The sequence below is a fragment of the Pseudophryne corroboree genome, chromosome 4 (assembly GCF_028390025.1).
Source record: "Pseudophryne corroboree isolate aPseCor3 chromosome 4, aPseCor3.hap2, whole genome shotgun sequence".
NCBI lineage: Eukaryota > Metazoa > Chordata > Amphibia > Anura > Myobatrachidae > Pseudophryne > Pseudophryne corroboree.
This window is the reverse complement of record NC_086447.1, coordinates 293,059,933-293,074,128: the sequence shown is the minus strand read 5'-3', so window position 1 is coordinate 293,074,128 and position 14,196 is coordinate 293,059,933. Positions and strand designations below refer to the sequence as shown.

General features: G+C 41.6%; 1 protein-coding gene across 4 annotated transcripts in view; it reads left to right on the top strand.

The window, feature by feature from the left end:
- The window catches only part of MECOM (MDS1 and EVI1 complex locus), a 54,518-nt gene that overhangs the window by 20,969 nt on the left and 19,353 nt on the right, over nucleotides 1-14,196 (top strand). Inside the window, exons 3-8 of one of the 4 annotated variants that reach the window (XM_063916201.1) lie at nucleotides 2,204-2,306; nucleotides 2,558-2,774; nucleotides 5,508-5,655; nucleotides 7,332-7,485; nucleotides 11,218-12,577; nucleotides 13,981-14,068. In XM_063916201.1, coding sequence (XP_063772271.1) covers nucleotides 2,258-2,306; nucleotides 2,558-2,774; nucleotides 5,508-5,655; nucleotides 7,332-7,485; nucleotides 11,218-12,577; nucleotides 13,981-14,068 — 2,016 coding nt within the window. In that variant the 5' untranslated portion in view covers nucleotides 2,204-2,257. Of the gene's footprint in view, nucleotides 1-2,203; nucleotides 2,307-2,557; nucleotides 2,775-5,507; nucleotides 5,656-7,328; nucleotides 7,486-11,217; nucleotides 12,578-13,938; nucleotides 14,069-14,196 lie in introns of all 4 variants that reach the window. The other 3 variants (XM_063916199.1, XM_063916200.1, XM_063916198.1) reach the window with 3 other exon arrangements.

Sequence of the window (14,196 nt, the reverse complement as noted above, 5' to 3'; positions counted from 1 at the left end):
TAGGTTTAAAGGGGGAGATTCAGCATGGATCGCTATTGAGACTGAAATTGCAATTGTCTCAAAACTGCTACTGCGACAAACTGCATGTGAAGTGCTGCCCAGAAATGTTAAAAGACACTGACCAATGCGATCGCAACTCTGCGTAAGCAGTCTCAGAGGTGCGATCCATATGCAGAAACTGAGTACCATCGCCAGTTGTGGTTAACGTATGCCTACTCAGAATAATGCGAAATCGCAGCTGACATCAGAATCACGCCCCAAAAATCGCCATGATACACATGTGTTTTTTCTACCACTCCCCACAAACGCTATGTTAACAGTCACTTCCTGTCAATCACTCTGTAATCGCATTTCATTGACCTGCGATTGCAATGCAGCTTTTGCGCACGTGCAGTGCGTTTGAAGCACATGCGCAGTCTTCCGATAATCTGCCGAGTTGCATTTGTGAAATAAAGCGATCCAAGCTGAATGAGGGCTAAAGTTTTTTAAAGTAATAATATTGCAGTAATTTGTGAATGGACTCGGAGGTCCTCCCTAAGCGTAACACTGCCTCCACACAGTGCAAAATCTTTGTATTGACATCATGCATCTGAGTTTGCACTGGTGTACATAGATGCTGGGAAAGACACTGGGGATAATGGGGAGGAGGGAAGACGTCCCTGATTTATGTGGAGTAAGGGGAATTTCTGTGGGCATGCTTTGCGGAAGGACACATAACAATTTTTCACTCTACAAAAACAATTTTGGGCCAGCTCTGAGCTGATGGAAGTCGGATTTTTCCCATGCTTCTAATGGAATATAGTTTGAATTGAATTCAGATATGACACACTTCATGTTACAGTTTCTCCAATGTAAAAAACAAACACTTACTGTAAACTATATGTAAGTGCCATGTGTAATGACTCAGCTAAGCAATATGAGGCTCTAAATCAAGCTAATTAATACTAAAAGCGCTGGGTTTTTTTGCAGTAGAGTGTAGAATATGCAAGGGGTATCATATGGAGAGGGTGGGGTGTGTAACATATAGTGTAGGTGGGGAGTGTATCATATGGAGGGGAGGGGAGGGGATGTGTAACATATGGAGGGGAGGGGAGGTGTATCATATAGAGGGGAGGGGAGGTGTATCATATGGTGATGTACAGTGTACTTCTCTACTAAACTACGGGTATACTTCTCATCTACTGAGACATCTCCAAAGATTGAAGATTGGTCCTTCCATTGTGCTAAGCAGACCTTATGGATATGCTGGTGCTAAACCAAATCCCACTCCCTCAACAGACTCCACCCCCACAACAGACCCCACCCCCATTAGGGCTGCTTCCATAAATATCCCAGGCTGGTTTTCCATTCCAGTCCGTGCCTGGAAGGGCCCCTTCACCTCTCCGCAGCAGTTGTTAATTTTATCCTGATAATAGTGCCCTAGGTCATTTTCTAAATTAAATGAGACCCCTAGCGGGCTTCATAAGGGATGTCCCAGGTATCCTTACTCTGTTGTGAAGGGGAATAAAAGTGCTGAAACCGGTGTACCTATTTCTGTCTCCTTTCTATTCAAATTAACTGTAACCATGGTTAAACTATGCAACTCTAATCAGCCCTGGCCTTATGGGAAGCTCCCATAAGCTCAGACCTCTCATGTAAGAAAAGCAGGGAGGCACTCTGGGAGTTACATTGTTGCACATGTTTCTGTTGTATAGTATGTGCATTATGTTATGATTTACATTGCACAAAAAAGTTACAAGCTTAAAAAAAAAAACCAATTACAATTGCGATCTATTGGTTTGTCTATAAGTAGGATGCAGTAGGTGCTAGAACCACGAAGAGCTACAGCATTGGTGGGAGAGGTTATATGGTGGCACAGAAGTAATGGCCCAGGGGGGCCCCAGTATGTAAATCCAGGCTCGACGTCATTAGGAAAGCTGGAACGTTTCTATACTAGGCAGCATATGTCATATATTGTTTTTTTCTTTCCCAGTAAAGGATCAGGTTTAATTTATTTCTCATGCTTTGGATTGTCTTGCCGTGTTTTCTGTATTTAGGAAGTGTAACTCAGCAGGGAGTGAGATTTGCTAATCACTTTCTACAGCACAGTAAAGTTAGTTATGGTCCTATTTGAAAAAGAAAATGATTTCTTAAGTATGGAGCACACAGTTAATGACATGCGGGCTCTAGCACGACCGCTGATTATACAGTCTCTTTTTCATAGATATTCTACAGAGTTGTAGCTGACATTGAGCCGGGCGAAGAGCTCTTATTGTTCATGAAGAGTGAAGATTATACCCATGTAACAATGGCTCCTGACATCCATGGTAAGCTCCATACTATCCGCCATTGTGTGACGCCTACGTGGTGTGACCAGGAGACTGAAAGCAGTTTTGTTAAGTAACAGAATAAATTCTTCAATGCGGCAGACACGTTTCCCCCCTTATTATTAGAACATTTATTTTATTCTGGAATATGTTTACATGATTGCCGTTCTGCTGAGTGCACTATTTATATGTGTTTCATTTCTGCTTTAGTTTCAGATGACTTTGTAATAACTTTTGGCTTTGTTAAACAGAGGAGTGTCAGTATCGTTGTGAGGAGTGTGATCAGCTGTTTGAGTCCAAGGCCGAGCTGAGTGACCATCAGAAGTTTCCCTGTGGCACACCTCACTCAGCGTTCTCAATGGTGGAGGACAACTTTCAGCAAAATCTGAATGATGACAGCGACCTCATTGAGATGCATCACTCCCATGAGTGTAAAGAATGTGATCAGGTGTTTCCAGACATGCAAAGGTCAGCCCTGATGTTAGATTATGCATTCTATACTTAAAGCAAGGTCTGCTGTTGCATTAACAGTATGCTGGACTAGGCTTGGAAAGCCACTTGATCATTTGACCTATATCATAGTTAATACTTTTGCATCTGCTTTAGCACCTTAGCTTAGACACCAAACTTGTGGTTCTTCTGAAATATAAGCTCATGACATGGTACAGGGTGATTCAAAAGTCGCAGTACACCCTTTTGTATCAAAAACTGTGCTGGAAATGGGAACACTGACTTATATTCAAGATGGCCAATTTCAAGATGGCGCCCATGTTCGGTACATACCCTAAAAGATAACCCACCTCACCCATATGGGCAGGGGACATGAAGGGGTTGCCCGCTGAGGCTGCCCCAAAGAAAGTAGTGGTTTCATAGGTGTACAAATGGGCGCACACTCTAATGTAGAAACGAGAGCGCCCAGTGGTGCAAGTATGTGGCTGGGTACGCTCAGGTACCACGGCATCCGCCGCACACCTGTGTCCCGGTCTGAGCCGCCGTCAAGGGGTGATGTCGTCCTGCCCTGACAGAGGAGGGGGCCTGCCCATGTTCACAGTGACACGACCATCCCAGCCTGCATGTGACGATCACCTTCCACGTTCATCGCTGGATCGCACACAGCACCGCTGAAGCAAATCATTCAGAGCAGTGTACATGGAGTGAGGGCGCTCCTCCCCTCCCCTACCTTCCCAGCAGCCCGTGCGGTCTGTCTGTAGTACCATGCTTGGTCCTCCCCCATGTGAAAGGCAGCCGAAAGTAGGCGGGCTACTTACCATCCACTGACAGATCGGTCCTATGTGGTTGGGGACAGCTCTGGTTCTTAAAGAAGAGGTCTAGGGGCAAGAGTAATTTGATTGCTAATTGCGCCTGTCCAGATGTAGTGGGACTACAAGTCCCAGTAGATCTTGTCAGCTAAATGTGCTGGGACTTGTAGTGTCATCACAGCTGGAGAGGCCATAACAAACCAAGTACAGCAACATATCATGGTTTAGTTGGATATAGGTGTGAATACACTAAGTTAAATTTAAGACTCCGAGTGACGCTGTGTGTTTGTATGGAATATTATTTATTTGGATCAAGAGGGCACCGGAGCAGCTGATTCACAGAGGGAGAGTGCCGGTCCGGTGTGACATATATATAATGACATATATAAATATATATATATATATATATACCACACACACACACACGCACACACACGCGCAAAAACACACACACACACACACACACACACACACATATTTTTTCCACTTTTCACTGTCATTCTTTTTACTTATTCTTTTAATCATTTGGTAGGGTCGGGGGGTGTTGTTCTGGCAATGGATACAGAGGTGGCCATCAACACCACAATACAGCACATACAGATGCGGAGAGGGCGGACAGCACAATACAGAACACATATGTGGACGGATGGAGAGCACAATACAGAGTACATATGGGGCAGATGGACAGCACAATACAGAACATATATATGGGGATGGACGGACAGCACAATACAGGAAATATTGATGGGGGACAGCACAATGAAGGTCATACATTTGAGGACAGACTGCACAATATTGGACATACAAATGGATGGGGCTGCAAAATACAGGACATACAGATCAGTGAACAGCACAATGCAGAACATACAGGTGGTGAGAGGGATAGACTGCACAATGTAGGACATACAGATGAAGACGACGAAAGGCACGGTACAGAATATACAGATGAGGGGGTAGCACAATATAAAACATATAGGGGAGGAGGCATGATACCAATAGAATTCATACAGACAAAATGTAATATACAGACTTCATGGTGCTAGCCATACCACAACCTCTAAAAGGGGGCCCTGCCTATTTTGTCAGTCCCAGGCCCCACAATTTCTGATGGCAGCCCTGGTCCCGGTCCGTCATTACCACTGCCTCCCACTTTGCCAGGCTGCCGGGACCCGGGGAGCGCGACTCCGACATTACAGACTGCTGCGCCCACGGCTCACAGAAACACACATGTGAGACAGAGTAGCTGCCAGTGAACCGGGGGAGGGTTGCTGAGAGACAGAGAGTGAAGGGGGAGGAGTTGGGGGGGGGGGTGCTGAGAGACACAGATTAGTTTGAGTGATAGTGAAGGGTATGAGGCTGAAAGACACAGTGTGTGTGTGTGTGTGTGTGTGTGTGTGTGTGGGGGGGTGCATAAGTTACCTTGCACCGGCCCTGCCTGGGGGCCCAGCTTCTCCTATAGGGATCAGACTGAGCACTTGAATTATACGTTATTCATATGTTACCTTATGCTGCAAAGGACTATGGTGTATTCTCTACAGACCACTGCTGTTATTAATTTGTTTTATTGTAAAGATGCACTGCCAGTATTTACTATATATATCTATCAAGGGGCCCAGACCATGCACTCTCTAATGGTTACCCAAGCCTCTGTGGTTGATGGCCACACCCCCTCTGCAGACTGGTCACACCCCTAAACATGGGCCCCTACCACTGCATTCCCCCACCGGGCCCTTCATGCCCCAGTCTGACACTGTATAAGTAAATCTGTTTTGGAGAGTTTTTTTTGCTATGTTTCAATTATTAGACATTTCCATTAAGCTTTGCATTTATGATAATATGTCACATGCTTTACTTATCGCATGTACATGATGTAATGGTTTTCCAATATGCACTGAATGGGGTTGGTTTATACATATATTTTACACTTGTGTTTCTCCTACAGCCTGGACAGACACTTACTGTCTCACACAGAGGAGAGAGAGTACAAATGTGACCAGTGTCCTAAAGCCTTCAACTGGAAATCCAACCTAATCCGCCACCAAATGTCACATGATACTGGAAAACACTATGAGTGTGAGAACTGCTCCAAGGTAATGTGAATTTGTGTTTGGTTATTTAAAAACATTAGTTTAGAATGATTGAATAAACTTCTAAAACTGAACCTCCCTGTTTAAAGCGTGTTGTGTGGACTAATATACTGGTATCTAGAGCAATTAATGATATATGTGATTCGAAACGGTACAATTAATATGATTGGTTGCGGTTATGTAGCACAATTGTGCATTTAGCACCATGTTATTACTAAAGGACTGTGTTGTCTGAGAGGGATGTAGTCAATATACTGGCTGTCAGGATCCTGGTGTTCAGAAGACCGACCCCAGAATCCCGACAGGTGACATTATACTGACAAACGGAATCCCGACACCCGCCCGGTATTCCCACTCAGTTGGTGGGTCCACGCCACCAACTGAGTGGAAATAGAACCTGTGGCGAGTATTTAGGAATCATGTCTACAGATTTTATTAAGAGGCTTCCTGATTTGATTCAATAACTTCTGAATTCTAAATAATTTGCAAAGTTTTTCCATGCAGCATGCATAGGGAGGACTTCAATTAGCAACGGTAAATTATTGCAGCTAATTGATCACCGGGAAGGGGGGGGGGGGTAAATACATTATCCCTGATAACCGGCACTATCAGGAATTTTGTTTCACCTGCCGGGATAAGTTCCTGGATCCATGTATTTTCTTGGAGTGCATACGATTTATCGGTGGGCGAGATGCCGGCTATCCATTTCCTGACATTGGCATCCTGCCCGTCAGAGTGCTGGCAGAGGGCGAGCGCAAAGAGTCCCCTGCGGGCTCGCTGCACTCGCCATGCTGCGGGCTCGGTGGCTCGCTACGCTCGGCCAGGATCTGTGGGAGTAGTCCTGTTTTGCTGGGATTCCAGCTGGCGGCATTGCCAGCTGGCGGGATTCCGGTGTCGAGATCCCGACAGCCGGCAAATTGAATGGATCCCATTTCCTCAATCACAGATGTGAAAAAATGTTACTTATCTTGAAAATGCATGGACCCTGATACCATGATTTTCGCACTATAGTGGATATATTTTACAGCAAAATAGGACATTAATTGAATTGGCCGATGCAAACATTGGGCAAAAAATTGCGATAAATACTTTTTTTTTTTCACTGTAAAATTTACTGCGATCAATTGAATTCCCCCTATATTTTTACAGCAAAGAGTTATCACGAACACCACATTTTATACATCAAAAAATAGTTAAAACTCTTATCTTGGGTGTTTCCTGAAAATACAACTTTTTCCAATCATTTTTCAGCTATACTCTAACAGGGATGTATTAAAAATTGCGGTGGTCGGGATCCTGGGAATCCTGACATCTGACATTTTACCCATGGTCAGAATTGTGGTTTACCGGTGGTCGAAGTCTGCCACCGGGCCCGAAGCGTGGCGAGTGCAGCGAGCCCGCAAGGGGACTTGCTGCCGGTATACCGGCAGATGGGATGCCGCATGTATAGCTGTACCTGCATGTGGTGTAATAGAGATTATATGGGTTGTGGCTCTGAATGAAAGACATCATAGATTTAGACACATTATTGTTTGTTACAGAAATAACAGCTTTCCACTGCAGCACCGTCTGGTCGGTGGAGGGGCTGCTTTTACTTTTCTGGATAAATTGTTACACTTCTATTGCGTGTTGCTCTATGGTCCATATATACTGACTGATGTGTATTCATTTCCTAGCAGGTTTTCACGGATCCTAGCAACCTCCAAAGGCACATTCGGTCCCAACATGTCGGAGCTCGGGCCCATGCATGTTCCGAGTGTGGCAAAACATTTGCAACTTCATCAGGTCTTAAACAACACAAGCACATCCACAGCAGTGTGAAGCCATTTGTATGTAAGTGTCATTGTTTGTCTGTCATTATTTTATTTATTTATTGTGCTTTTGTTTTTATTGTTACATCAGAACATTAACAAATAAGATATGACTGATGGTAATTTTCAAGGAAACATCCTGTAGGAACTATCATCAGGAATCAACACAAGTCTAAATAGTTATTACACCTGAAGGACAGGCTAGATTAGAACGTATAATGCTGAATGTAGAATGGAGTAACATAGCCTTCTGATTCAAGACAGTGTACACTAAGAACAGATATAGGAACATATATTTCCTCTCAGGGCCGCAAAGAGATAGTCTATGGCTTAACATGAACTGAGGCCACTACATTGTAGCATAATATGACCTTGGGCCACCACTGTGTGGCATAATATGAACTGGGAACACTACCATGTGGTAAATTATGAACTAGGGGCACTATAATTTGGCATTTTACGAACAGGCGGCACTACAAGGTGGCAAATAAGGAACCTTGGCCACTTCAGTGTGGCATATATATTCTGGAGACATTGTATGGCATAATGGGAATCGGGGCACCCAATGTGTGGCATAATGTGTACTGGCAGCCCTACCGTGTGGCATATTGGAAGCTATGGCACTACTACCGGTCATAACATGAACAACTGCTGCTGAGAGAGGTGTCTTGCTAGGAGCATTATGGCGGAAGCCCATACAAAATGTTGCTGTGGGTCCCACAAAGTTCTGGCTCGGCATCTGGATGCATTTATGTGTTAGAAATATAGTTACAGGTAGCTTAAGATCTGCAGGAGAAAGACAGTTAAACCAGCATAATGCATCCCTTCCAGTCATGTTTTCACCTCATATTATATATTATAGACTGAAACTAATACCTAAACAATTTCAAGCACTACTCTTGTAATTGCAGAATTTGGAAACTTCTTAAGTCAGTTAGTGAACATAATTTACATGTAAAGGTGCTATCTGTGCGCAAGCAGAGCCCACACACCATGTACTGCACACCAGTCTGTTTATGGCAAGTGGCTCTTGTTACACTATTCTGCTCAGACTTGAGTGAAAGCTCACCAACACAAATGTAATTACTCACTGCCTTCGCAAACTATTCAGGTCCACCAAATAGAAACCACATGCTAAAATTGGTGCTGCATATTCAGTGCACTGCTTAATACGTTTAATAAGCAGAAAATATGCAATTCTGACTGCTATCTTATTCCAGTCTTTCCAGAAATTACAAATTGAGCACGCTAGATGTTGAGAGGATAATGCTCACGGGGGCTCAGAGTTTTGTAAGTTGAAGGGGTTGTTGTAAAGTGATGAAAGATGGGAAAGGATGTGTTCCTATATATTCAATCTGAGCATCAGTGTTGTAGGTGCCGGAGTAGAAGAAAAGTGTCTTTTGTTGTTTAAGTGTACTGTATGGAAGCGATTAGCCCATCTGGTTCACTTAAAGCTAGATATTATGTACATGGTGCTTTTGCAGAAAGACTTTCTGTTTTCCCAAATCTGCTCAAGAACCACATTAATGCATAACCCCCCTTGTTCAATGTGTGAGGCCAATCGGTACAGAGCAGTATAATGCATTGCTTGTCCCTACTCCATCCACAGATTTAATCTTTTTAATTAGTATAACAGCATTTTTACTGTTCTGTCATTAGCAAGTATCTATTAAGGCTTTTTCTCGTATTGTCTCATCAGTCAATGTACAAAATAGACTTCTAAGAAGTGATCATTTGGAAATAAAGGTGGGCACAATAAATCCCTGTCTATGGCCTCACATATTTCACGTGTCCTTAATAAATGGGTAACTGTGGAGGCATTCCATGCCCCTGATTCTTTTTTCCATGCTAATTAGTAGCTGGTCATTAAGAGAAAACAAAAAACGTTTCCATTGACAAAGAGACTGGAATGGGGCAGTTGTACATCTCTGTATCATTTCCCGGACATGATGGGAAATATCTATTCTCTAAAATGATCTTTTATCTAAAATTAATAAATACAGAGAATAATAACACTACAAAGGAAAAAATGTTTTTTTGCCAGCATATGATAACGTGTACTGTATAATCGACAGTATCCGCTTTTTTACAGACCGATTTTGAATGCAGGTAAATTGGAAACCCAGATGTTATAATTCTTTATTTTCTTATTGTGATACTTAGTTCATTTATAAAGCAAGGTAATGCCAGGGTAAATATTTGAAAGATGACAGCAAGTGTTCTGGATTGTCAAGGACAAGACTTTTCCAAGTGCTGGAAGGTTAGGCCTGGTGTGAGTGGAAGTCAGGGACGTGATTACAGTTCATGGGAACCAACAATCCAGGATGAGATACATTCAATTTGGTTTCCTTTACTTGCTTAAAATAGAGCTATTGTCAGTTTGGGCAGCCCGTCTCTAACCCTGCAAAAGGATTGTTGCAAATGACTCGGAATGCTCAGTGTTTACAGTTGCATGTCTTTGATGTGTGAATGATGAGAACATTATGATTTATAATACATCCTTTGCAGGTAGCAGCAGAACTTTGTTAGTGACATCCTGCTTGTATAGTAGTCCAGTGCTATGGAAAAAAATTAACTAATAGTCCAATCAAAACTGCTTAACAACCATTTAAACCTTTTTCTGCTGGTTAATATTGCTATTTCATAATTTTCTTTTTACGTCTCACAGCCATTTGAAATAGCAGCACAGAATACAATGTAGCACTAATAATGTGATGCTTACTGAATAAATATGTGTCATTCACAGTATTGCCACCTATGGTAGATCTGGACAGCATACATCAGTTATTGTTGAATACAAAGTACATGCATACTGTCGCTCAAAGCTTCCAGTCCCTGCTATGTATAGTCTTCCTCTGTCCTAGATGATAATGCCAAGTATTGATAGCAATTGGATGATGCCAGTGATTTACACTATGGGGGGTAATCAATTAGTGCTATTTTTTGGACCAGTTGAAAAAACTGCACTTTTTGCCCGTTAATAGGTCGACCTATTCAGTAAAAGTGACGTTTTTTCGATTGGTCGAAAAAACCAGCATGGGCGGAAACCACGTGGATCGGCCAATTCGTCAACAATCCACATGTTTTGTCAAATTTGCGGGCGTTTTCAACTGTCCATTTTTGCCCATGCTGATTCGACAAACAAACAAACAAACGAAAAGGCATGGGCGAAAATTGATTAAAAAACTTGTGAAAACGTCCACTATTCAATACAAACACGTCAAATTAGTGCAGATTTTCCGACTGTCAGAAAATTCGGCACTAATTGAATATACCCCTATGATATCTCCCAATTGTCTGATGCCTCTGATCCTATTACATTTAGCGACAACTTTCTTCAGAAATGTTTAAAACTGCCAACACTTATTTCCACCGGTAGCTGAATACATTTTATAACACTTATGTTTCAAAAGAGTAATGTGTAATCCAACTGATTGTAGAAGGGTAATGGCTGCTAGCACTGGAGCCTCCTAGGTGTGGTTTGTGAATGTATTCTTCACTAACTTCCTGATGTTACATATAGATAGCTGTAGTAGTTTTCTACCTACTTACAATTTCCCGAGCTACACTTACGCCAACCGTCCCAAGGTCAAGTGTTAGAATTACAGAAGCAAGGCATTGAGCTTTCCCATGTATATGACTGTATGGTTTGTGTACTTAGTATAGCAATAGCATAAAGAGATTTGTATAGTGATTCTGAGGTGCTTTTTTTTTAATCCATGTAACAAATGCATGTTTCTTTTTTTTTGTACAGGTGAAGTCTGCCATAAATCATATACTCAGTTTTCTAACCTGTGTCGACACAAGCGTATGCACGCCGACTGCAGGACTCAGATCAAATGTAAAGACTGTGGACAAATGTTCAGCACTACATCTTCACTTAATAAGCACAGGAGATTTTGTGAGGGGAAGAATCACTTTGCTGCTGGAGGATTATTTGGTCAAGGGATTTCACTTCCTGGGACGCCAACCTTGGACAAGGCTTCTATGATCAATATGAACCATGCAAGCACAGGGCTTGCAGATTATTTTGGTGCTAGCCGGCATACTGCTGGTCTTACTTTTCCAACAGCTCCTGGATTCTCTTTCAGCTTTCCTGGTCTGTTTCCCTCAGGTCTGTATCATAGGCCTCCTTTAATGCCTGCCAGCTCACCTATTAAAGGACTTCCAAATGTTGAACAGATGAGCAAGAGTCAGAATCCTCATATGAATAGACCACAGATGTTACCAGCAACACAGGACATTTTGAAAGCACTGAGTAAGCGCCCATCAGTGGGTGATACTAAATCTGCGGAATTTATAGGTGAAAATAATACTAATCAAAGGCCACATGACAAAATAAGTGACCAGTCAGAGAGCAGTGACCTTGATGACATCAGCACACCTAGCGGTAGTGACTTGGAAACAACTTCTGGTTCTGACCTTGAAAGTGACATTGAAAGTGATAAAGAAAAAATGAAGGAAAATGGTAAAATATATAAGGAGAAAATGAGCCCATTGCAGAATCTTGCTGCATTAAACAGTAAAAGGGACTACAGTAATTACACGGTTTTCTCCCCATGCTTAGAGGAACAGACAGCTGTGTCTGGGGCAGTGAATGATTCCATAAAAGCTATTGCATCCATTGCTGAGAAGTACTTTGGTTCAACCGGACTTGTGGGTCTACCAGATAAAAAAGGTGGATCTTTACCTTACCCATCTATGTTTCCCCTACCTTTCTTCCCAACATTTTCTCAATCAATGTATCCATTTCCCGATAGAGACATAAGACCTGTTCCTCTTAAAGTTGAACCCGAGTCCCCAAAAGAAATAAAGAAAACACAAAAGGGGAATTCAGAGTCTCCTTTTGATCTTACAACGAAGCGCAAAGAGGAAAAGACTGTAGCAATTGTGCCCACAAAGCCACTGAATCCTACATCTTCCACCCCTGACCAGCCACTGGACTTGAGTATGGGCAGCAGGAGCCGAGCTGCTCCAACAAAACAGCCAGATCAACCTAGAAAGAACCATATATTTGGAGACAAAAAAGATACTGAGATAGAACAAACCAAACGATCTGAACACTGTTTGCAGCATGCCAGGCCTGCACCTTTCTTCATGGATCCCATCTACAGGTAGGACATTCATAGAGGTGTCTAGAAGCAAACTATTGTATGCTAGATGTGATTGCATCGCCGCATTGCTTATCTTTGTTTTGTCATGGAAAAGTTTTAATAAATATTACCAATGAGAGTAATATAGCCACAGTTTTGTGGGAGAGTATATCTCTGCTGGATGTTATTGTACTATTTTGCTTTTTCCTCAGAAACTTTGGGGGGTATCCAATTACCCCCAAATTTTTTTGCATAGAAAAAAACAGTCTTTTATTGTGATTTTTGCCTTATGGTCATCTGGCTATCCAATGAAAGTCTGCTTTTTTTTGCATGAAAAATGATACAAAAAAGACCCAGGATCCAGGGTAAATTCCTAGTCCCATGTATTTTCATGTCCGCAATTGTGAAAAAGGGTCATTTACCGGGGACGGGCAGGTGAAAAAAAAATCCCTGATAACTGCTGGCCTATAGGGCTAATTGTATAGCTTCCTGTGGATCAATTGGCAGTAAATTACCGTGGCTAATTAGATACCGGCCTTTGTGTTTAATTGAATCTATCATTTTATGCTATTTTATATTATGCTATTTTATATTAATTTATATTAATAATTTTGAAAACGATAGGTAGGTGAGAGGGGCTGTAAAAATAAAACTGAAGCATTCCAAAAAACAAAGGAACAACAATGTGGGCATCTTTGGCCAAGACATATCTAGTTCTTAACCTATCATCAACTCTTTTTTTCCCTGGGTAAACTGAATAGTTTAGATAATTGACAATGTATGATGTTAGGAGAAAAACGTGTTTTTGCAGATTATTATTTTCAATTGTGTGTAGAAGTTATGGATTGTATTTCATATGCCAGATTTGCCATGAATCTGTATACGTAATCACTTTACTGTTATGGCTATGCTCCATCCCAGACTGGGGGATCTATAGATTAAGCCAACAATGAGCAGCCAGTAGCATGACTATAGATGTTGACTACACAGAATTATTACTTAAGCATTTATGAATCTGACATCTTTCATTCATAAGGGGAAATTTAATTCAGCATGATGGCCTCAAATGGATGGCCGAAGTCGCTTTATGACCAGTAACATTGCTAATGGTTTCCCTGTGCCATATAGTGGCGCCAGGAAAATTAGCGATATTGCCATATTAAACAGTAATGTGCGCAGGTAAACCTTGTGCTGAATTTCTTTCCCCCATAGTATATTAGCATGTACAGTATATATATATTTTATATTTAACAGTGAGTTTAATAATGTCTTTTTTTCACATTAAACAGTTGTTGTACAATTCTGTAAAATGTTGAATATGATGTAATATATATGTATATACATTTTTATTACTGACAATATTTATATTTGTTTAAAACCAGTCCCAGAATCACCTTTGATAATTTCAATATCTGCAATCGCAGGGTAGAAAAGAGAAAACTAATGGATCCACTTGAGATTCTAAAAGAAAAATATTTAAGGCCTTCTCCTGGATTCTTATTTCATCCACAGGTATGTATGAAGCAAACATTTGGAGATATCCAGAAACATTATATAAAACAAAAGTGTGACAAGAATGACACAACTTTTCTAATGATTAATATAATTTACAGTATCACCCTTACTAGTTAGTGTTTTTA